General features: G+C 40.1%; 1 protein-coding gene across 10 annotated transcripts in view; it reads right to left on the minus strand.

Moving 5' to 3' along the window:
- PTPRM (protein tyrosine phosphatase receptor type M) overlaps positions 1 to 24171 on the minus strand; it is an 826718-nt gene that overhangs the window by 495723 nt on the left and 306824 nt on the right. For all 10 annotated transcript variants that reach the window (XM_031003686.3, XM_031003684.3, XM_063699394.1 and 7 more), the window contains one exon: positions 10129 to 10400. In XM_031003686.3, coding sequence (XP_030859546.1) covers positions 10129 to 10400 — 272 coding nt within the window. The remainder of the gene's footprint in view (positions 1 to 10128; positions 10401 to 24171) is intronic.

Genomic DNA, 24171 nt, shown 5'->3' on the forward strand with positions numbered 1-24171 from the left:
CCTTCAGATGTCTGCCAAACAGGAGAAATGCAGAAGCAGTTTTAACACCACAGCCTCCCTGATCCTCCCTGCTTCAGTGAAGAGCAAAATTAGCTTTCCATGCTGCCACTTTTCCTTGCTATGTGTAAGCAAAGAAAGGGATTTGCTTACCAACACAGATACTCACCAAGGAAAATGTGCTGGTGGAAGTCATTAGTCAGTTCCCTAGAACAAAGGGGATTAAACATTGGTTCTCCCACACATTACCTAGTCTATCCTTCTGGTTTTGATTTAAATAAAATGCAAAGGTGGGTCACACCCATTTACAAAAACTTTATCTTGTTTGTGTCAAATGAGTTACATAAAAATAAAACATATACAGTAAAGTTTCTGTAATATTAAAGAGTCCAGGCAAAACCACAAAACATGTCACACTAAGAATCAGAAGGAAATATTCAAGCATTTGTATTTGTATTGACATGTTATCAGAAAATAAAATAAAAATCTACTTTGAGAAAGCTAAAGGCACTCAAAAGACAGCAAAATTTGCAATGGAGCTAATTATTAGTGCTTGCAATGTTATTTTTAAATGTCTTCACCTGTTTTTCCTACCAATAACACAACCTTCCTCACTTTTCTCTTTGTTTCCTCCTTCCCTTTAGAGAAAAGTATGATATAATCATAGGTCATATACTCATTCAAGAGGCCGTGCACAGAAATTAAGGTAGAGGACAAAAACATGGCTTAGAAGTCATAAAGAACAGGGTTGATATGCATATAGCAGCAGACCATGCAGAGATTAAGATGGTAAACAATAGAAGTACTTATCCTTCATCATCACATAAGAAGTACAAGTTAAGAATGAAATTTAGAGATGTGGCAAGTTTTAAAAGATAAAAATAAGATCTTTGAGGATGAAAAAAAATCATGCAAATTGTTCTACTTCCTAAATACAGTTCTAAGTCAATATTAAACTGACAACCTACTGTGTCCCCAGTGGTTTCTTGAAACATATTGTCTTTTTTAAGCACAAAATGCAAAGTATTGGGGCACCTACTAGACTAGCTTTCCTGCTTGAGAGAAAGTGATATTTCACTGCCACAGCAAATTCCCCACATCCTCTAGAGGCATGAAGCAATTCAATTGTCTTGCACTTGGAATAAGGGCCATAGTCAAGGAATTTATGGAGTCAAAGTATGTTCTATTTTACAACGGGCACATATCAGTATTTCCCAAGTGTACTTCAGGGAACACTAGACTCAAGAAATACTCAGCAAAGCCCAAATTTTGGCTCCAGCTGGGCACCCACACTCACCATGTGTCCTTCCCGGAGATTCAAAAACACTCCTAGCCTCCGAAATGGCCTGCAGAACGAAGCAGTTCTACTTTGTTTAACCCAGTGCTTCTTTCCATTTGGTCAATTAATGCCTCCTAACATTCCCTGGATTCGTGGAACACAATCTAGAAAAGACTCACCCATTCAACTCTAAAACACTGTCTCTAGGCAGCAAATGTATGCGGGCCTGCTGTCACTTAGCTGTGGCTTTACATGGCTTTGTAGTAAAATCAGTGGGCTGAAGGCAAATACAGCAAAGAAACAGGCACCAAGCTAGCTGTGCAGGGGAATAAAGTTTGCAGCAAAATGTGAAAAGATAGGTAAGATCAAGTCATCCCTATTCCCTCAACTCCTCATTTACCAGGAAAGATGTCAGACTGATAAGGGTGAATCTTGGTTTAGTGCCCCTCTCCCCAGTACAAGTTCCTTTGAGTCCTTGCTGCATAAAGAACTCCGAGCAGGGCGCAAGCTGAATCCACACCTAATCTTCTCCCAGGACCCTTCAGTATATCTAAGGCATTTGTTTTAACAATGAGGCTCTCGTGAACCCACAAGGCTCTCATATTTGATAACTTTATCCTCCCATTCCCTATAGTCCCTGCCCACCCTCCCCAGCCCCACTTCTTTATGGAGACCCATGGGGGAAGGAGATTTTCAGCTACCTATGTATTGTTTCTCTTTTTAAAGCAACCATTTATACCAAAGATCACTGCCTCCCTGGCCTCTGACTGGGCTCGAAATCACTGTCTTCTGAAAGCAGAGAGGAAGGCTGAAATTCTGGGTGGGAGCTGAGGCTTCTGGGGTGCATGCATGATTAGAATATGAAGAAATCTGTGGCTGGCTCCTTTGCCTCAGGGTGTAGGGGTGGGAAACAGGAGGCGGGGGTGCAGAATCAAAGCAGAGTTCTTTTTTTTTTTTATCAGCACAATAAAGCAAGAGGGCGAGTGCATGAGGAAAATATTATTCTTCAAATGGCAAAAAATCAATATCTAAATCAAAGGACGCAGGTGCCCTGAGGATGGCAGGTACCTGCCCTTCCCCACTGCTTCCCAACCATAGGAGGGCAGGTCGACACAGAAGCAATTAGGAAAACATTAATTAAGGAATTAAATATGTGTTAATCACTAAATACTTGGCAATTTATGTTTTAAGGAACAGTAATTAACCTGCAGTTAGCTGTATTCCATGCAGGTTACCATTGTGATGTGTACCTGTAGCATACTATTCTACCATAAATAGTAAAAACTACACAAAATGACTACTGTGGCAAGAACACTTTACTCTGCTAAGAAACTTTTCAAAATTCTATAAGCGTCTAACAATGTTAATATTAAAGCTAGAGGAAAAAACTGTGAAAGTAAGAGATGCCCCAAAAGACCTATTATGGTTATCAAAAGTACACAGGACACTTGTGTCTAGATGGACTGAAAACTTTGCCTAGTCCAACAATTGCAGAGTTCAGATGCTGAGCAAGATGAAAATTAACTCAGTATTTTGTAGCCAAAGCGAAGTGAGAAATGGACGTTCTGGAAGAAGGCCCAGAAGGTCATGGGAAATAGCCAACTGAAGAGCACAACACAGCGGTCCCTGAATACAACCCAAGGGCACCTGGTCCTTGAGATGCAGTCAAACAAGTCCAGGGAAGGGAGAACTGCACGGACCCTCACAGAACCTCACCTTGCAGTGCTGTATGAGAGCAGTTCTGGAATGTTCTGACAGAAGGGAACTTGGTTCACTTTGTCTCATGCAGTGTTCCACAAAAGGATTTGTTCCTGGAGCCCTTTTTCATTTAACACCTTTTGACATTCCACTAAACACATTTAGGAAGCGCCTTAGCAGGGAGAAAGCGTCAACTATTAACTGGTTCCCTTTTTACCATCTTCCACAAATCTTAACAGTGGCTCAACAAACTGCCACCACTTCTTAAGAGGCTAGCATATCCCCAATGTGCTTTTCCTTTCATCTTCAACCCCTGATTACCCCTAATTACTACCCCCCACCCCGCTGTAATTAGGAAAGTGAGGCTCATAAAGTTTAAACCAGTTGCCCAAACTTCTAAGTAAGCAGGGCTGATATTCAAATCCCATTCTTTGTAACACAAAGTGTATGTTCTTTTACTGTCCTCTGATGCTGCCCATGTGCAAATAATTTATAATATGAAATTCCTTTAAAAGAATTCATTAATCAGTTTTCACTCATATCCAAACTACTTACTAGTGTGAAATTTGCTTATAGAAATAAAGTACTGAATGAAGTATTTTAACACATAAATATTTCAAGTATACATGAAACTTATATTAATATTTTAGAATTTTAGAATATATCCTGCAGCCTATGTAATAATTGTAGAGGTGGTGTCTAGAGGAAGCTGACTTCCTGTACCCTGAGAGAGGGCTTCTCAAAGGTGGCACCTCCTTTAGATGCCCATATCCTATTATCTTGTCTTCAGCTTTCAGGCCTAGAAACAGCCTGAGAATGCATCACTTGGATATTGAGTTTTATGCACCATGTTCACATAAGAAAATGTTACACACATGCATCCATGCACACATAATACTGAAAAAAAAATATTAAAAAAAAATATATATATTTTTTTCTGAGACGGAGTCTTGCTCTGCCCCCCAGGCTGGAGTGCAGTGGCACAATCTCGGCTCACTGCAAGCTCTGCCTGCCAGGTTCACGCCATTCTCCTGCCTCAGCCTCCCGAGTAGCTGGGACTACAGGTGCCCGCCACCACGCTCGGCTAATTTTTTGTGTTTTTTAGTAGAGACGGGGTTTCACCGTGTTAGCCAGGCTGGTCTCGATCTCCTGACCTCATGATCCGCCTGCCTCAGCCTCCCAAAGTGCTGGGATTACAGGTGTGAGCCACCATGCCTGGCTTGGAAAATATATTTTTTATATTTTGGAATCAGAAATATAATAGTCAAAAACCAGAGTCACATTTTCAGGCCAGTACAGAACTCCTTATAAAGAAATCTATATGGGAAATTATATCAAAAGCAGACGGGCTCTTGCATAACTTGTATTTCTGAGAGCATCAGACTACAACAGGAATCTCCTCGGTACACGTGTGCTGGCCCCATGGACTAGGGACTGGATCTGCAGCCCAAGGAAGCCCCTCCCCTGGCTCAACTTCACAGCTTATTGTTTTTTTGTTTGTTTGTTTGTTTTGTTTTTTGTCCAGGCTTTTCTTCTGACCGTCTCTAATTAGGCTGACACCTCAGGCCAGGGGTGAAAATTGGATTTGGTAGGTGTCTTCCTTTTACTTTGTATCTGTGAATACGGCCTGTCTTTCTTATCCCAACTGGGAAACCTCATTCAGGTCTTACATAGCGATTTTAAGGCCTGCAGTTCAGTGTCTGGGAAGTTTCCTGCTGACATCTCTCTTGCCGCATCTACAATGTGCCATTTACCTAATAGTTTATATTGCTATTAGGGCAATGATTTCAATTTGTTTACTGCCCAGCAGATAAAGGGGAAATAATAAGGAAGCGCTACCTTAACTCTGTCTTTAAAAGTTCCAAGGCTGATGCTTGCTGGAAGTGCTCAGGAATTAAACAAACAAGTGGGTTTTCAGTAGATCTATACCCTTTACAGATGTTCATCAGGAGTTGGTAGTAGCCCACCTGCATGAGGGCAGCCAGTGTTAACAATATTTTTGCTCTGATCTTCTTCTTCCCCATTTTTGTTTCCTCAAACAGGTTTTTAGGAGAGTGGAGATTTAAAGTCAGGATGTGGGCTTTTTATTTTCATTATATACTTAATTCTTAGAACAAGCAGAATAGGAAAGGAGTGACTGATAAATCTAAGGTTCAAAATAGTCCTGTTGAAACTAAAAGGCCAGATTACTGCTTTGGAGCTTTCTGTAGGTACCTAGGCATCCAGTCATTAAACGTTTTCATGGATATTTGAAAAGAAGACCATGTACTTGTAATAACTGTTCTTTTCTCAAGTTTCTGCCTTGTGCTTTGACCTGGATTGCATTATTATTGTTTATGCAAAGAAAAAAAAGGAAAGCACAAGCTTTTCCTGTATATTATATTTCCATTTCCATTTTAAAATAAAAATTTTCCCAACAACAACAAAAAAATAAAAACTTAGCAACACTGTATTAAAGAATCTCTACAAATCCATCTTTAAATTCAAAGTATGAAGCTATTCCTAATGAATCTATCAGTGCTATGAACTGAATGTTTGTGTACTCCCCAAGTTCACGCTGAAACCCTAATCCCAAAAATGGTGGTATTAGGAGGTGGGCCTTGGGGAGGCGATGGGGTCACGAGGGGACAGCCCTCATGATGGGAGTAGACCTTCATAAGAAGAGGCATGAGAGCTCTTGCTTCCCTGACCTCCCCCTAACTGTGTGAGGACACAGAAAGAAGATGACCATCTGCAAACCAGGAAGAGAACTTTCACCAGAATCTGACGATGCTAGCACCCTGATCTTGGACTTCTCAAACTAGAAATGTGAGAAATATTGTCTGTTGTTTAAGCCATACAGTCCTGTGGTATTTTGTTACTGCAGCACAGCAGACTAAGATATCAATGAAGCAATACATTCAAAAATAAACCAAAAAGCTATGAGAAAAAACTTCTAACTTAATTTGTCAAATCACTTACTGCTCAGTAAAGTGTGAGAGATGACAGTGAAAAGTGAGAGGGCTTAAAGGTTAGGAGCAGAAAAGTTCACAATTGGGAAGGTGAAATATGTTATCCAAAGGTGCTCAAGAAAGTAAGAATTCACTGAAAATGACAATGGCCTGAAATATATGGGACCATCTTACTCTCAATGTAGTTTAACAGTTCCTTTTTAAAGTCTGGTCTTCCAAGACTGTTCATAAACCACATCATTCCTTTAATGCAGCTGACTGAGGTAGGGATATAAAAGGCAAAACAGAAATTCCACATCTGACTGCAGCCAAGGCCACGCTAAAGCAGCACACTGTGGCTCTGGAGGCTGTGATGGTCTCAAGAGAGCCCATTCTAGAGGTTTTGTGTGGACACTGCTAAGGCCCAAGAGAAGAAACTCAGGGAAAACATGAGCAGGACATACCTTCTGATCTCAACTAGGAGTGTGGCCCACTGGCCTCAATCCAGCAGACAACTGGAGACTAAGGAAGAACCTAGAATAGGTCCCAGAGGGGCAGTGGGAACATTCCAGATCCCTGTCTTCCCTACTTTGGGAAAGGCTCCTCCAAAAGAAGGTTTTTAATCACATTCAGCTTCTCAGCCTAGGCAGCCATACAAAAACCTCTGGAGGCCTAGCTTGGCCAAACCCAGTTCTACTGATTGCCTTTCTTTTTTTTTTCTTTTTTGAGACAGGGTCTCGTTCTGTCTCCCAGGCTGGAGTGCAGTGGCACAATCTCAGCTCACTGCAACCTCCGCCTCCCTGGTTCAAGGGATTCTTGTGCCTCAGCCTCCCAAGTGGCTGGGACTACAGGCACGCACCACCATGCCCGGCTAATTTTTGTATTTTTAGTAAAGATGGGGTTTCACCATGTTGACCAGGCTGCTCCTGAACTCCTGACCTCAAGCAATCCACCTGCCTACCTGCCTCAGCCTCCCAAAGTGCTAGGACTAAAGGCACGAGCCATTGCGCCCGGCCACCCACTTGCTTGTTAACCCTATGAAACGCATTTCCTAAGTTTTGTCCCAGAGGCCATATGCTTTAAACTACTGATTGGTCACTAGTACATTTATATAAAAAGCATGTGTTTATTAAATAGGATATTTTCCTTCTGGAGGAAAAACAAATTTTTACTTTTTGTTTTATAAATAAAAACAGTACATGTACGTTGGGGAAAACTGAGAATATAACAGATGGCCAAAAAAAATAAAATTTACCTGTTATCCCACTAGCTAGAGAGATTCTGCTTTCTTTTTTCCTTATTTTTATTTTTTTTTCTTGAGGCAAGGTCTCACTCTGTCACCCAGGCTGGAGTGCAGTGGCATGACCACGGCTCACTGAAGCCTCGACCTCCCAGGCTCAAGCGATCTTCCAGCCTCAGCCTCCTGAGTAGCTGCAACTACAGGCGCATGCCACCATGTCCTGCTAATTTTTGTATTTTTTTTTTTTTTTTTGGAGACACTGGATTTCGCCATGTTGCCCAGGCTGGTCTTAAACTCCTGGACCCAGGTGATCCTCCCACCTCGGCCTCCCAAAGTGCTGGGATTACAGGCTTGAGCCGCTGCGCCCAGCCAAGATACCACTTTCTTAAGTATTTATTTCAGGATATATTTCAGTCTTTATTAGATTTTTTAAACTCAAAAATAGAATTTAATGTATTGCTTTATACCTGTTTAATCCATTTAACAACATAACCTTAAATGTATCATTAAATTTTCTTCCATAACATTATTCTTAATGGCTGCAAAATAAATTTTTGTATTGAGGTAGCATAAATTAACAAATCCTCTATTGTTGGAATAATACTGTTTCTGATTTTTCTTTACTATAAATAAGCTGCTATGAATATCCCAGTAGTTAATTATTTGCAATCACTCTTCATTACTTCTTTAGGATAAATTCCTAATAGTGGGCTGCTAGATTTAAGCATATCTAAATTTTTTAACAATTTTAAAACTTACTGCCAAAGTACATACTCTAAAAATATCTTAACAATTTACACGTGTACTCACAGAGCTTTCCCTATGTCTTCATTTCCATTAAAAAAAAAAACAACACATTTACTTGTCACTCATTAAATCCTAGAAATTGTTGTAGGTATATGCCTACAAAGATAAATTAAGCAAGAAATTTACAGCCCATTTATTCATCAGTCCAGGGAGAGAGAAATTGGGGTTGATGGATCTTAACTTCATAAACACCAAACCTGCAGAATGGATTACTGGATGCCGTTCACGCCCATTTTGAAGACAAGCAGCCCTGGAAAGCCCTAGCTTTCCCTTCCCTATGTCTAGCTAAGCACCTCAATTAAACATGAAAAATGATCTTAGATGCATGTTCCAGCTGGCTCCTGTCTGAGCCAAAGGAATTAAAGAAAGAGAAAAGCAAAATATTGCAGTCCTCTTTATTCCTCCTCATAGTTGGCCATTAATTGAGTATTCTCAATACTGTTATTTTTAAAAGATGCTGTGGACAAAAAAGAAAAAGCTCTCCAAATGCCCATTGTCACTAATTTCCCACTTTGATCCTAAGTTAGGATGCTCTTGTGTCACAGGCATCCCCAACAGAAGGGCAGACAGGATGTGACGTCAGAACTGCTTTGGTACCACTTCTGAATGTCCATGGGCCTCCGCCCTTCACTTACTTTAAACAGGAACTCAAAGCAGTTACTGCGGGTCTCCACAGAGCCCCCAAAATAACAGGACAGGCCTTGTGGCAGTGCCTCTGTGACAAGGACTCCATCTACATCTGGTATTTTCTTCCTGTTGCTTACGTGGGTAGAAGCAGGGACCTGCCCCTCACTGGCTCGTCTCCACAGAGCTCATCTCTTATGACTCATTTACTCCTGAGACCCATTTGCAGAGGGCGTCTTCTTTTAGACTCAGGTGCTATGCCTTTCTGCATCACATATGGCCTACTTAATATAGAAACTAAAATATCCAGCTGGGCACAATGGCTCATGCCTGTAATTCTAGCACTCTGGGGGGTTAGGGTGGCAGGATCACTTGAGACCAGGAGTTTGAGACCAGCCTGGGCAACATAGCAAGGCCCTGTCTCTACAAAAATATTTTAAAAATTAGCCCGACACGGTGGCATATGTCTGTAGTTCCAGCTACTTGGGAGGCTGAGGTGGGAGAATCACTTGAGCCAAGGAGTTTGAGGCTGGAGTGAATTGTGATCACAACACTGTACTCCAGCCCGGGTGATGGAACGAGTCCCAGTCTCAAAAAAAAAGAAAGAAAAGAAAATATATTTGCAAACCCCATAGATAGCATTTCTTCCCCTCCTACAAGTGACTGCTTTTATTTTCTTAAAACAATACATGCCAGGCATAAACAAATTTTGAATTGTATTTTTTACTAATTTGACAAAGCCTTAAGATACTCCTTATCAAATAGCATAGGTTTTTCTTGCACTGTTATAAAAATTTATTTATTTATTTATTTATTTAAATTGCAGATTCAGGAGGAACAACTGCAGGTTTGTTACCTGGGTAAATTGCATGATTCTGAGGTTTGGAGGTATGATTAATCCCGTCACCCAGGTAGTGAGCACAGCACCCAAAAGTTAGTTTTTCCACCCTTGCTCCCCTCCTTTTTGTATTCTCTAGTATCTACTGTTCCCATCTTTATGTCCATGTGCACCCAATGCTTAGCTCCTACTTATAAGCAAAAACATGCAGCATTTGGTTTTCTGTTTTTGCATTAATTTGCTTGGGATAATGACTTCCAGTTGCTGCTAAAGACATGATTTCATTCTTTTTTATGGCTGCACACTATTCCATGGTGTGTATGTACCATGTTTTTTTTAATCCAGTCCACCACTGATGGACACCTAGGTGGACTCCATGTCTGTGCTATTATGAATTGTGCTGTGATAAACATTCTACCAAAAAAACACCTGAACTCATGTAATTGATTTTCCTTTGGTTATATACCCAGCAATGGGATTGCTGGGTTGAACAGTAAGTCTCTGTTCAGTTCTTTGAGAAGTATCCAAGCTGCTTTACAAAGGGGCTGAACTAATTTACAATCCCACCAACAGTATAGGATGAGAGTTCCCCTTTCTCCACAACCTTGCCAACAAAAATACAACAACCTTTTCTGATTATAATGATATAACAATAATTTATATTTTTAGAAATTAGAGGATGCTTCAAAATATGTAATAAAAAGAAAGCACATACCTGATAAAAGTTAGGCCAGAAAGTACTAATGGCCAGTTCTGCCCTGTTCCATGTACGTGTTGGGTCTCCAGATATATTCCAGATAGGATTCCCCAGTGGCCCGTTATTGACCTTCACGTAGACATTGAGTAACCCCGGAGGAGAATTACTCTTGCTGGACACAAAATAGTGAAAATCAATGCAGTGGGTGTCATTTTCTTTAAGTTGGGGTAAGAGCAGGTGGGCTCTCTGCCCCTCAGGTCTCCCAGAGGCATTCACCAGCATGAAAGAACCTGCAAAAACAAAATCAAGGAGAGTCATACCCTGAAACACTACTTTCTGGTTATCTCTGAAAACCCACCACCATTTACATGGGTTGGCACTGCAATTCCATGTCTTACTTAGGCTTAAACTGCCACTTCTTTCATTCCTATTTCATGTATCACCTCCTCCTCCTCCTATCATCCCCCTATATGTTCTCAAGAGTGCACATAGTATTAATGGAAAATTCCCTGGATGTTACTGGATTTGACTTCTAAATAACAGAAATGTAGCATAATGTTTGTAGACTCGCCTTAGGTCTAGCAGTCAGGAGTCACAGGTGATTATTTAAAATAAAAATTAAAATTCCATATTTAAAATGCATGTCCTCATTCACACCAACTGTGTTTCAAGTGCTCAATAGCCACGTGTGACAAGTAGCTACCACACTGGGCAGCACAGATACAGAGCATCTCCATCCAGCAGAAAGTTCTACTGAACAGCACTGTCCCATCATGTTAGCAATATTCAGTAATCACTCTGTATAACCTAGAGAAAGACAAAAGATTGGGTGGGCTGTGCATCTTAGGGTCATGATATTGGCCCCATCTGTTCCCTGCTGTCAATGTAATACGATCCTCTTGCACTTCAGCACCAGTACCCCACCTCCCATCACTGGAACAACTGACTTCTCCTTGACAGTGGAGGTGTTCTCACAACAAGGTGATGACTTAGGCAATCATTGCCCCAACTGAAGGACGATCATTCTAAGAAGTCTCACGAGCTCTTTGGATCTTGACCCCAATGGCCCTAACCTACCCATGAGTGTTGAGGAGCTTCCAGATGGATTCAAGCTTTCCAGATACCAAGCACTTGAGCCTTCCCCATATGAATTTTATATTTCACACAGTAAAAATAAAAGCAAAATGTTCTAAGATACAAGGGAAAATAGGCTATCATAGGTCGGCTTTAGCACAGAGAAAAAATGCGTTGAAATTCTAAGGAGGAAGTACACCTGAACTTGGAGTATAAAAATGAAAAAAATAAAAATACTACACAGATGTGGGTACCCTCATTGTGAATCACAATGTTCAAGGTGTGTATATATGTTAATATGTGTTTATTGTCTACCCACACATTATCAGTAAACACACACATACACAGTACTAGAAAATGTATGGAATTTCTGTCTTGTTTACATGCTGTGATTGCCTAAACAGCAAAACAAGAAGACCACTTTTTTATAGTAATTCCCAAAGAATTACTGTAAGTATCAAATGAAAAATACAGATGTAGATATCCTTCACCGATTAAGAGGTTGTTGTTAAAGGATCTATATTATCATATGCTTTCTTATGGTTGCTACCTTTACAGCTATGAGGTGAGCCAGGTTTAACACCATTTATGATAAACAGGAATGGGGTCACAGAGAGATTAGAAGCAGCTTATCTAGGTTTTAGGATGAGTTAGTGGCAAAACCAGAACTTTGAGCTTCTGAGTTTCCAGCCCATTACTCATTATGCCACACTCCAGTAACCCCATGTTTCTTCATGTGCTTTTTGGACACATATGAAAAAAATACCCTTTCACAGCAGTGAAGGGAAATTATAGTAGCTATTTTAAAACAGAGCAATTTTTCAAGCAATGAATGTTATGTACCTAGAAATACAAAAGCCAAGTCACAAGCGAACCTATCTATGAAATATAACTTACCTATGAAATATATTTCAGCATTAAGGAAGAACTTTAACTGTCATTTAAGAAAGAGTTAGGGGCAGAGAAAGAACAAGTGACGAGAGTATCATTGAAATAATTCAGGTTAGTTACTGTTTAGAAATGTAAAAAATCTTCAAAACATGCAGGGTTGATGAACCCCATCATAAATCCAGAGTAGGACGTTCCTATGTATGAGTTACAGATTGTGTTTTCCTGCTCTTAGTGAAATAGAAGCTGATTTACGCCAGATTCTATCACTGGGGGCTCTGTTATCTACAACAGTTACCACATATATTCTTACTGGTGGAGCTGAGGCATGACATGTTCTTGAGGTCATGTCTGAATTAACAAAACCTTGAGTATGGCCATATTGACAAGAATATTGTATCTCTCATTGTTCCCATCACTTAAGCTTGGGCAAGCATGGGTGGAAAGCACGGCAATATACACAGGACGGCAAAATAAGTGTTGCCCACATCCTGTGAAGCACTCAGAGGGGCCTCCTTTCACATATTTACATCAACTGGGTACCTTTCTACCATTACTGTTGAGGAAATCACCCAGTTTTCCAAAACTGTTATTTTACTAGCTACACAGCCTGCCTCCAATGCTAAATCCACTCTGCTCCATTCCAGCATGAAATGCTCTTACACTCTTGTGTCTAAAGTACACAAGAATTTTTATGTTGAGATCCAGGTGAAATTCAGGTATAATCTAAGTTACTCAAGTGATCCTAGCTTTTATAGTCCTTTCTCCTCCTTTTTTCCCTGTTTGACTAAGAATAGTCTATTTTGCTTTGAGGCATGTTTCTGTAGTGCAGATTAGCTCATAGAGGATTACTAGACAGGGGAGTGACATCCCTATTACACACAAGTCCTCTTGGTTTATGTGCAATTTTTTGCAGGACATTCATGTTGTGAAGTGATGAGGGGCAACTGTCCTCTCAAATAAAGGGAAAGCTTTATCAGTGCATGACGTCTTTTAAACAAAGCTGAAGATCCTACAGAAGTGGATCTTTCCTCAATGCAAGGAGTGGCAAGAAGGGGGTTTGGTGGTTTCATTCCTCTTTCCACTCCTAAGCTGTCTCTGAAACTGTAAGAACGGGTGAAGAACTGTGAAGCCTCTGCCCCCTTCCTCTGTGTTTAAAAAGGACAAAAAAAGAAAAGGACTGATGAAGAAGACAAACCTCAGATCATATTTTTATGTACACAGCAAGTAGTCTCTATTAGAAGAGAATGACTTCGAGGACTTCTATGGAGAGTGGGAAGAAGTGGAGGCCTTGGGGTCAGGGTCTGGGGTTCAGGGCCGAGGATGGTCTCATGGGGTCTGTGCCAGAGTGGAGTTCAGAGAGCCAGCACTTTTATTAGTTTTGTCAATGTTTTTGTTCACTTGCCAGCTACAAAGCTGCATAGATTTGGAAGGGTCAGCCCCAATCCTGTTCTTCTCACAAGATCCGCTATTTTCTCTCTCTCCTTTTTTTTTGTTTTTTTTTTTTTTTTTTTGAGATGGAGTTTTGCTCTTGTCGCCCAGGCTGGAGTGCAATGGCGTGATCTCGGCTCACTGCAACCTCCGCCTCCTGGGTTCAAGCGATTCTCCTGCCTCAGCCTCCTGAGTAGCTGGGATTACAGGTGCCTGCCACCATCCCTGGCTAATTTTTTGTATTTTTAGTAGAGACAAGGTTTCACCATGTTGGTCAGGCTGGTCTTGAACTCCTGACCTCAGGTAATCCACCCACCTCGGCCTCCCAAAGTGCTGGGATTACAGGCAAGAGCCACCACGCCTGGCCTAAGATCTGCTATTTTCAGCATGTGATTTTGTGAAATTCATGAGAGGCTTCTCAAGTGCAGGGGCAGGGCTTTGGTGGAAATGCAGACTCTATGCACAGTCTTCCTCTGGCAGGGGTTCAGGTCCTTGGGAGGCAATTCTGTCTGGACTGCCCCCATGGTCACTAGCACGGCTAGTCTCTCCCAACTGATCTGGAAATCAATTAAGCAGCACTCAGATTTCAACACTCATGATCTTTTAGAGGAAAAGTCTCTGCCGAGCACCTTCCCCTGCGGTACACTCCTCTGTGAGATTCCCTTTTTCCCTTCCTCTACAGTCTCCCAGTTGGTGTATCTATGCAGCCTCATAATTAACCACGAATGCATACAAGGCAAGCGGGACAAAGTCTGCCACAAAACACAAGCCCAGCAAATGCTCCTGACTTTCATTATGATGACTTTAGCTCCTCAACCCTCCTAAATGTATGGCTTTTTAAAATTATGTGGCTCTTTTTTAGAGACAGGGTCTCACTCTGTCCCCCAGGCTGGAGTGCAGTGGCAGGGTCATGGCTCATAGCAGCCTCAACCTCCTGGGCTCAAGTGATCCTCCCATTTCAGCCTCCCAAGTAGCTGGGATCATAGGTGTGCATCACCACACCCTGCTAATTTTTTTTATTTTTTATTTTGTAGAGAGAGGGTCTTACTATGTTGCCCAGGCTGGTCTCTAACTCCAAGATTAAAGCAATCTTCCTGCCTCACCCTCCCAAATGTTAGGATTACAGGTGTGAGCCACTGTGCCCAGCTGGAATTCTTTACCATTTATCTCTATTTCCCCCTGTTCACCTCACAACTCTCCTGGTCCTACTATAATTCACCTAAGTGGTAATTTTTAAGTTTCCTTTCTTTATGAGAGAAGAACATTAGTACTGAGATAACACAAAACCTTCAACTCAATTTATCTTGCCCTTACGTTTTTGGGGAAAGGGTATCTTTATTTCAGCGTGTGGCCATCAGGACTTAACTCACAGCTTTAAAGTACAAAAGGTGACGTTTCTATCCACACTCGTGTTTCCTGACAGTGGTGTACTATTATGTGCCAATGAGTTTACAGAAGCAAATATGAAAGTCTAGCAACCTGCAGTAAAGTTACAGTTGGCAGGAGGGAGAGAAGTGTTGCTTCTTAGTTCGTTGTTATCACCTATCTGCTATGAAGGTATAAAGTCAACTCACCAACCAATGTTTAGAGAATTACAGAATTCAAAGCATTTATATTCAATTTTAGACTATTAAGTCTGTTTTTTAAACTATCCCTATATGGCTGAATGTTTAATTTTCACCTTCTACTTAAATGTTTTGACTGCGAGGAAATGCATTTTCAAAGAGTAATTGGGTCTCCCTCTGTAGTTACTTCCTTACAATTCTTTCCTCCTACAAAAAGCATTCCAGCTGGGTAAATTTTTAAAAAAATCATAATTCAAATTAGCATAGAAATTCCGTTTGTGTTCAGATAACAAAACACCCTTAAGTCACTAGTATATAAGTAGAAAATATACCATTGCAGACAAATGAAATGAGCTCTGCATGATGGAATGATGGAGTCAGCTTCCAAAAGGGACAGCCTTTAGATGCAGACTTAGAAGCTTCTTAAGAATAATTATTTTGGTTTCCCCAAAAAGGAAAACTCTTTGATAAGAACATGCAATGTTCACATTCTCAACTCTCTGGGTGAATTAAATTTAGCTAATCATATCCATTGGCAAAGGCTTTTGATTAAACTATCTTCCATCATTGTTTGTGACAGCAGTAATAACTGCACAGAATTATTCCTTTCTAACCCATCATTAAAATTTGCATTGGTGTGTTTGGAGCTCTAGATTTGTCAAGGCTGAGAAAACTACATGAATTCTCTTCCAAGTGTATTTGAGAAACTTTGCAAACAACAACAACAAAAGAATATTTTCCGTTATCCAGCAGGAAGAAAGAGTTACATGGCTTCTTCAATACTTTGGCTTACAGAGAAGCAGAATTTTATGAACTTTAAAGCTATTATAAAATTCACTTTTTAAACTTCTTAATTTTAGTAAAAACCACAGATTATTGGTCTTTTCCTCCCTTTGGCTGTTTTGCCTTTTTCTTGTATGACCATGCCTTTAAATTTGTGGATTTAGAATACGAGAGGCAAACAAAATGTTGACAAGTTCCATCACTTCAGGCATATTTCCTGACTCTAGTTTATGGGGTTATTTGTGCTTCATCTGACCTATTCAGATACAACCAGTTAGAACAATGCAGTTCACTAGAGCAGCACTTCTCAAACAACCTGTAATGAAAAACCAGTTGTTGTTTTTTTTTTTAAAAAAAAAAAAGTCCAGTGCATCTCAGACCAATTTATATAAAATACAATAAACATGAATTGCTAGAAAAATGAAATTGTTTAGTCACACAACATGGTAGCCCCAGATTTGTTATTATTCGATGAAATAAAATTATTCTGTCCAATTCCTATAAAAATTTTCTAAAGACTCGCTCTCAGTTTCTGTACTGGTCAGGGACCAGAAACAATGAGTGGGCCAGCTCTGATCTGCCGACCATACTGAGTAGCATAGGCTTAAAGTTATAGCAAAGAGTAAACAATATAGCATCCTTGGTACCCAAATATACATTTTTCCTCAAAAGTAGATGAGGAAAATTGAAAGAAAAGAATGAAAAAAAGAAAAATCTGCTTTCTTAACCCAAAGGTAAGTTATAAAAGCCAACCCCTTTGAATATGAAAGAACGTTGCAGAAGAAAATGAAGAGGGAAAGTGGGAAGCAAGTGGACACACATGGTCATGGTGAATGGAAAGGCTGCACCCAGGCTCTGAATATAGAAAAGACCCAGCTTCAAGGAAAGGAAAAAAAAAAAGGGTGCCAATAGGCCACGGCACATGGAATCACCACGTACATCTGCATGTCTTAAGGAGAAGGGGAGAGGGTATGGGAACAAAATGGGCCACCAGTGCCTAAGCCAGGTGCTCCATGAACTTGATCTAATTAAATCCTCACAACAATGAAGCTCTGAAGAAAGAGAGAGCAGGGTGAACCCACTAGAGGACAAGTGAAAGCATCGGATAGGGCCAAGGGGAATGCAAAGTTTTTACCTTCAAACTGCAAAGGCAATGCTCCTAAGACTACTATTTTTCAAACATTTTGACTGTAACTCAGTACAAAATAATAGGTTGTACTTCCCCCGCTGCCCTACTCCAAGATGGTGTTTTGCTCTTGTCGCCCAGGTGGGAATGCAATGGCACAATCTCGGCTCACTGCAACCTCTGCCTCCTGGGTTCAAGTGATTCTCATGCCTCAGCCTCCTGAGTAGCTGGGATTACAAGCACGCACCACCGTGTCCAGCTAATTTTTGTATTTTTAGTAGAGATGGGTTTCATCATGTTGGCCAGGCTGGTCTCAAACTCCTGACCTCAGGTGATCCATTTGCCTCAGCCTCCCAAGTGCTGTGATTACAGATGTGAGCCACTGCGCCACGCCAATATATTGTTCCTTACATTTCAGCATACATGTGTAAAGCGACATGTCTCTATATACATTTACCTACACACACACATACCCAGGCTTTCATTAAAAAAAAGGGTATCACTACGCTTCTAACCATGTGGATATATGTACTGCATGTACATTGTCTATTCTAACTAAATTGCATTTTGCAAAATCAATCAATCAATTTTGGCTGCAACCTACAACTGACATCAGAGCCCACAAATGCTTTAAGACCATAATGCAACTCCTCCCAATAATCAAAACCACTGTGCTCTGCTTCCTAAGAAAGCTTTTCATTTTTAATTTGTCCTTTACACTTTGATCTCATCCCCTGATTATCATAATACCAGGTTACACCCCTCCTCCAACTCCCTCAGTCAGTACTGACACAGCTCCTAAAGAATATGTCTCCAGAAACTTCCTGAAATAGGGAAGAGGAAGGCCTGTGGAGAAATAAATGAACTACGGGAGCAAAGCTCAAAGGGAACAAAGCCTCTGCAGGGAGGTGCCACCATCACCCTAAAAATGCTTATTAGCACCCATTTCAGTCTGATGAAACCACAGTCTCCAAGCTGCATTCACATTCTGCAGACCAGATATCATATATCCCTCCTAAGCTACTGCCTCTTCTATGCCTTTCCTACAAACATAAAATACTTATTTCTCAGCCACTAGGGAATAAGACATAAATAACAAAAATTCTCTCTTCTCCCAAATGACACATTTTCTTTCCGTTTGCCCTGTCTCTTCTTGCCTTCCTTGTGGATTCCCAACAACTACTGAAAAAGACCATTTGTTAGTTGTATTAATTTTTGCCCCATTCATGACATGCTGGTGAAAATACAGTAAGATAGCAAAAAGAAGTAATACTATATCACAGGGAAGCTGAAGTAAAACTCTCTAACCAACTGCACATCCCTTTACTCTCTGATATGGCTTGGCTGTGTCCCCACCCAAATTACATCTTGAATTGTAGTTCCTGTAATCCCCACATGTCGTGGGAGGGGCCCAGTGGGAGTTAATTGAATCATGAGGGTGGTTACCCTCATGTTGTCCTCATGATAGTGAGTGAGTTCTCATGAAATCTGATGGTTTTATAAGGGGTTTCCCCCCTCTGCTTGGCACTTCTCTCTCCTGCCACTATGTGAAGAAGGATGTGTTTGCTCCACCTTCTGCCAGGATTCTAAGTTTCCTGAGTCCTTCCCAGTCACGGGGAACAGTGAGTCAATTAAACCTCTTTCCTTTAAATACCGAGCCTCAGGTGTTTCTTCACAGCAGTGTGAGAATGGACTAATACACTCCCTCACCAGGGACAGCAGCTGATGGGATCATCCTGGCATGGATCATTCTACAAATCATGCCATTTAGTTCACAGTACTCTGTTCTACTTGAGAGAATTCCACATCAGTCTAGGTGCTACAAAATTAATAAGCACAGCTCATATACCTCAGATGTCCTTATAACCTTTGCTTTAAGACATTTATATTAAATACCAAAAAGATATTTAATTGTCAATTTAGTGATTCACAGCACGACTGAATGGCTATTTTTATTATTCATAAAAATATTGAGCTGAACAAAAATATATTATTTCACCTTAACTAGTCACTTTTAGCCATGGCAGGATTCATCTGAGCACCCATTATGTATTGGGGCACTTTGAGAACTACAAACGAGACAAACTTGGACCTATTCCTCCAGCAAGAACTTCACAGTTTAGTTGTGTATCATATTTTAAGTTGTTTTCATTCAGCACAGAAAGAATAAAAAGAGATTCACAGAATTAGCAAATCAGATCATTAAGTTCACCAACAGTTACATAAGTAACAACCAGAAGTGGCTGTAAACTTTATGGATTTAGGACCATCAATCTTAAAAGGGACTTGTGAAACACAGTTATCGTAACAGACAAAGCAGTATTGGAAGACGCTCACTGCAGAGAGGAAACCCGGCGGGTTCTGTAGTAACAAGCAATGTGCTCTCCTTTTATAAGAAAAGGGAAGCTTTAATGAGAACTAAATTGTATTACAGTGTGTCATTTAGACAAACTGCTTCAGTGACTTAGGTAGAAAATACTAGGTGTGAGCTTTGTAATTTATAAGTAAAAAACAAACACTGAGTAAAGCAAACACAACCTTTTAACTATCTGATGACGCTAATGACTGTATCTCAGGAAATGAGCCACACATACAACAATTGAGTAGTGACAGGTTGACTATTTAGAACGTTCTAAAGAGACTGTTTAATTTCCCATACGTCAAGTTTTTCATGGATTGACATCTTTAGAAACAGGTTAGTTTCTGTTGTAAATCTCAGAATGACATAAGCCATCACAATATAAGCTTCCATTTATTTTTCCCCTAAATTAGTGTTGATTCAGAAACCTTTTTTTTCCACATGTGAAAAAAAAAAGCCTATGCTACTCAGTATGGTCTGCAGATCAGAGCTATCTGGTGATAGTCTACCAGCTAAACTATGACTTGCCTTAAGATGAAATTGTGCAGTTAGCTTTTACATAAAATGCAGGCCAAACTTAAATATTTTAAAGGTCTATCTTTGACACATTCAAACACTTGCTAGTGGTACTCAGAAGAAGCTTGCTAAATCATCCTTTGTCCTAAAAAACAGTTCAAAAGACTCCAAGGGTTCTGTTGACATCCCTGATTGAGAGCTCCCCACATTCCTGAAGAAGAAGCCAAAGGACGTTTCATTAGCCCAACTAGGGTCAGAAACCAGAGTCATGCAGGAATTTTCACTGCTTGATCAGAAGGCAGAAAGAAGGAATGGTCAAAACTTAACAAGGTGAGTCAGCGGAGAAAATGAAACGGTGTCCACATTAAACAACACAGTATCAAGTTTATAAATTATCAAAAGTCTGGAACTTATGTAATCTCTTGGATTAATTAACCAGAAAAAGCATCAAAATACCAATAAATAATTAGCAAATAATATGAAAAAGCAAATCTGCATTAGCAGAAATACAATTAGAATGGAGATATCTGGGAAAATAGTCATCTTACCACTAAACCAAGAAATTTAAATTAAAGCAAATGCTGGGTATAATTTTAACATGGATAAATTTCTTAATTACATAAACATTTCAACACTATATGCTTGTGAGGTTCTGGTGAAGCTCCTGCAAGGGTTCAGGAAAGAAAGAAGCAGGGGATTTTATCACACACAGCATCCCAACAGCAGAGGCCACAGAGACAGTCACACTCCTTGCCAAGAGCAGGCTGGTAGATAAATCTCACCTTACAAAACTTGCTAGTTCTGTGACCTTATGAAAATCACTCTCAATCTGAGTCAGTTCGTCCATAAACTCAAAAACAAACAGTGCCTACTGTGAAAGAATTGGACTAAAGCAAGCAAAGTACTCTGGACTGTGCTGGGCAGGACTTGAGGAGGGCTCCCTGAGCTTGGTAGGAAAAGCTAGGCTCTGTAGCCAAACAACCTGAATTAGGATCTTGACTCAGTCACACCTTGTATGTCCTTGAGTAAGTGAACTAACTCTTTTTTGCAAGTTTCCTAATCAAAGAGGTGGTTGAATAAATTAAATAAGGTAAATCACGTAAAATGCTTCTTAAAAGGGTGACTGGCATAGAATAGATATATGTCAAAATTCAACCTTGGTCCCAGTTTTTATCCAAATGTATTTGAACTTAGCCTAGAAGACAAGATAACAGAGTTCTTACTTCAAGGAAATTTCTTACACCCATAAAATTTATGTGTATCAGTGATCATGTGATTACACAGGTTACCAACATCCATCTTTAAATCAGCATAACAAGGTCAGTAATACAAACTAGGCATGGCACTTGAATTTATCTTCAATATCTAAACATGAATTTTCAAATACAAATAATCATTCTAGGTGCAACGTGGAGTGAAAAATCTCCTAGTGTGATTTAAATGCTTAGATGCTACCAAGTCTGTTAAATTATAAATATATATATTTAATTATAAGAGCAAAAGGATACAATAATTAATGGTGATTATGAAAGCTGCTAATTATACTTATAAAACCAATTATTAAAAACTTTCAAATCATTAAATACATACCTATATTAACAATTAATATGGGAATTGATAATAGCTAACACTTACATGATATTTAATACGTGCTGAGCATTCTTCCAAATGTTTTACATATATTAACTCTTTTACTCATTACAGACAAGGACAAAACTCAGGCATAGAGGGGTTAAGTAGCTTGCTCAAGATCATGTAGGTTGTAAGTTGTGGAGACAGAATATGAACCTCAGGAAAATGTGCTCTGGGACTTTGTGCTCTTAAGCATGATACTAAGCTGCCTCTCAGTTTAAGGGGCAGCACATTAGTTAGATAACTTCAGAAGGAACATTATATCCTTGTAAGTATATATATAAATAATATCTAATTTTATTCATAAACCTAAGATAGCAGAGCTAAATAAACCTAAGATAGCAGAGAAAGGAACAACATGTGAACATGCTCACTACCACAGGGGCAGGTCCAGGCTAGACTGCTGGAGGACAGGAGACAATGTGGAGCAGGATTCAGCCTTCCCAGTTAGGACCAGCTGACCTGACGGCTGACTGCAGATGCAAAAGTGAACCCAGCCAAGATCCGCCATGCATGGCTCAGATCAGCTGAACCATTCAGCTGAGCCCAGCCCCAACTGCTGACCCATAGAATTATCAGCTATGAGTGTTGTTTTAAGACAAGCTTGAGGGTGGATTCTTACTCATGTGTATTTTGAGCATTTTTATAATAAAAGTTTTAAATGTTTTTTTAAAAGTTTTTAAAAGAGCAAACAATATCTAAATGACCTGAATTTTGGATCATGTTATATCATTGAGAATGCATTACAGAAAATTAACATGTCTTTCTTGGGTACTTGATTGGACATGTGATTTAAAAAAGGATAACCAATTTGAAAATTTAATTTGACTAAACCAATTTTTTTAAATCACCTAATGAGTTTATATCAATACAGACGTTTTGAATTTCTCACACACACACATGCACACACACACACACACAGTCATGCATCACTTAAGGACATTTTGGCGAAAGATGGACCATATACACAACTGCAGTCCCATAAGATTGTAATACTCTAATTTTACTGCACCTTTGCTATGTTTAGATACACAAATACTTACCATAGTATTCCAGTTGCCTACAGTCATTCAATACAGTCACATGCTATACAGTTTGTCTAGGAGCAATAGGCCATACCACATAGCCTAGGTGTGCAGTAGGCTCTACCATCTCGATTTGTGTAAGTGCACTCTATCATGTTCACATAATGAAAAAAAATCGCCTGACGATACATTTCTCAGAATGCATCCTTGTCATCAAGCAATGCATGACTTTATTACAGGTATATACACACATACAAATATACAGGGAGAGTGACCGGGATAGAGAGAAAGGAAGAGGCAGGGAGGAAATGGTTTTTACAAACAAATTTGCTGAAAAAAGAGTAAAGATGGTAAAGTTCAGGTCTTTGGCAAGAATGGTGCATGTTGGCGGGGCACAGAGGCTCACGCCAGTAATCCCAGCACTTTGGGAGGCCGAGGCAGGCGGATCACGAGGTCAGGAGTTTGAGACCAGCCTGGCCAATATGGTGAAACCCCATCTCTGCTAAAAATACAAAAAAACTAGCCAGGCATGGTGGTGCACGCCTGTAGTTCCAGCTACTCGGGAGGCTGAGGCAGGAGAATCGCTTGAACCCAGGAGACAGAGGTTGCAGTGAGCTGAGACTGTGCCACTGCACTCCAGCCTGGGCAATAGAGGGAGACTCCTTCTCAAAAAAAAAAAAAAAAAAAATGGTGCACGTTACCAAGAATGTTTCACTGATACGCATAGTATCCTAGGGTACACCATAATACAGTGAACAATTTACCCACTGTGGGATATGTCACTTATCATTTGTAAGGAATTTCTTTTTTTTTCTTTTTCTTGAGACAGACCCGTTCTGTCACCCAGGCTGGAGCGCACTGGCACGATCTCAGTTCACTGCAACCTCTGCAACCTCTGCCTCCTGGGTTCAGGTGATTCTCCTGCTTCAGCCTCTCCAATAGCTGGGATTACAGGCACCTGCCACCAAGCCCAGCTAACTTATTTTTTATTTTTAGTAGAGACGGGGTTTCACCATGTTGGCCAGGCTGATCTCGAACTCCTGGCCTCAAGTGATCCGCCCGCCGCAGACTCCCAAAGTGCTGGGATTACAGGCATGAGCCACTGCGCCAGGCCATTTGTGAAGAATTTCTGAAGGAAGCTTTTGGTTTTCTGTTTCTCCTAGTGTTTTCAGCTCCTCAGCTCCTTTCTGTGGGAGCTATAGGATAATTAAAATAACTGAACTCAGTGCATCTTGATTTATTCCCTTAGGTAGGTGGTCTAGAAACAGATTTATATACATATATTTCTATCACTGTATCTCTAAGCTTGGCTGGGTGGAAAGTTATTTTTACTGAGTACATTATTTCGTTTTCAGGTTTTGTTGTTGTTGTTAATTCAGAACCCAGTATAACTTATTACATTTCTATTAAAACCTTAGGTTTTAAAACTCGTTTTTCATAGAGGTCTAAAGAGGTGTTTCTCTCTCTCTCTTTTTTTTTTGTCTCTAGCATAACCACTTTAAAAATTTCATTTTTTAAAAGCTTCATTTGAAATGTCCTCACTTGATGATGAATGATCGATCAGCTTTCCAGGGAAATAACCATATATTAGAGAAAATTCTTTATATTAGCTCTCAGAATATAAAAACAAGATAGCTAAATTCTAGATATCCTTGCAAACTG

The sequence above is a fragment of the Gorilla gorilla genome, chromosome 17 (genome assembly GCF_029281585.2).
Source record: "Gorilla gorilla gorilla isolate KB3781 chromosome 17, NHGRI_mGorGor1-v2.1_pri, whole genome shotgun sequence".
In the NCBI taxonomy this organism is placed as follows: Eukaryota; Metazoa; Chordata; class Mammalia; order Primates; family Hominidae; genus Gorilla; species Gorilla gorilla.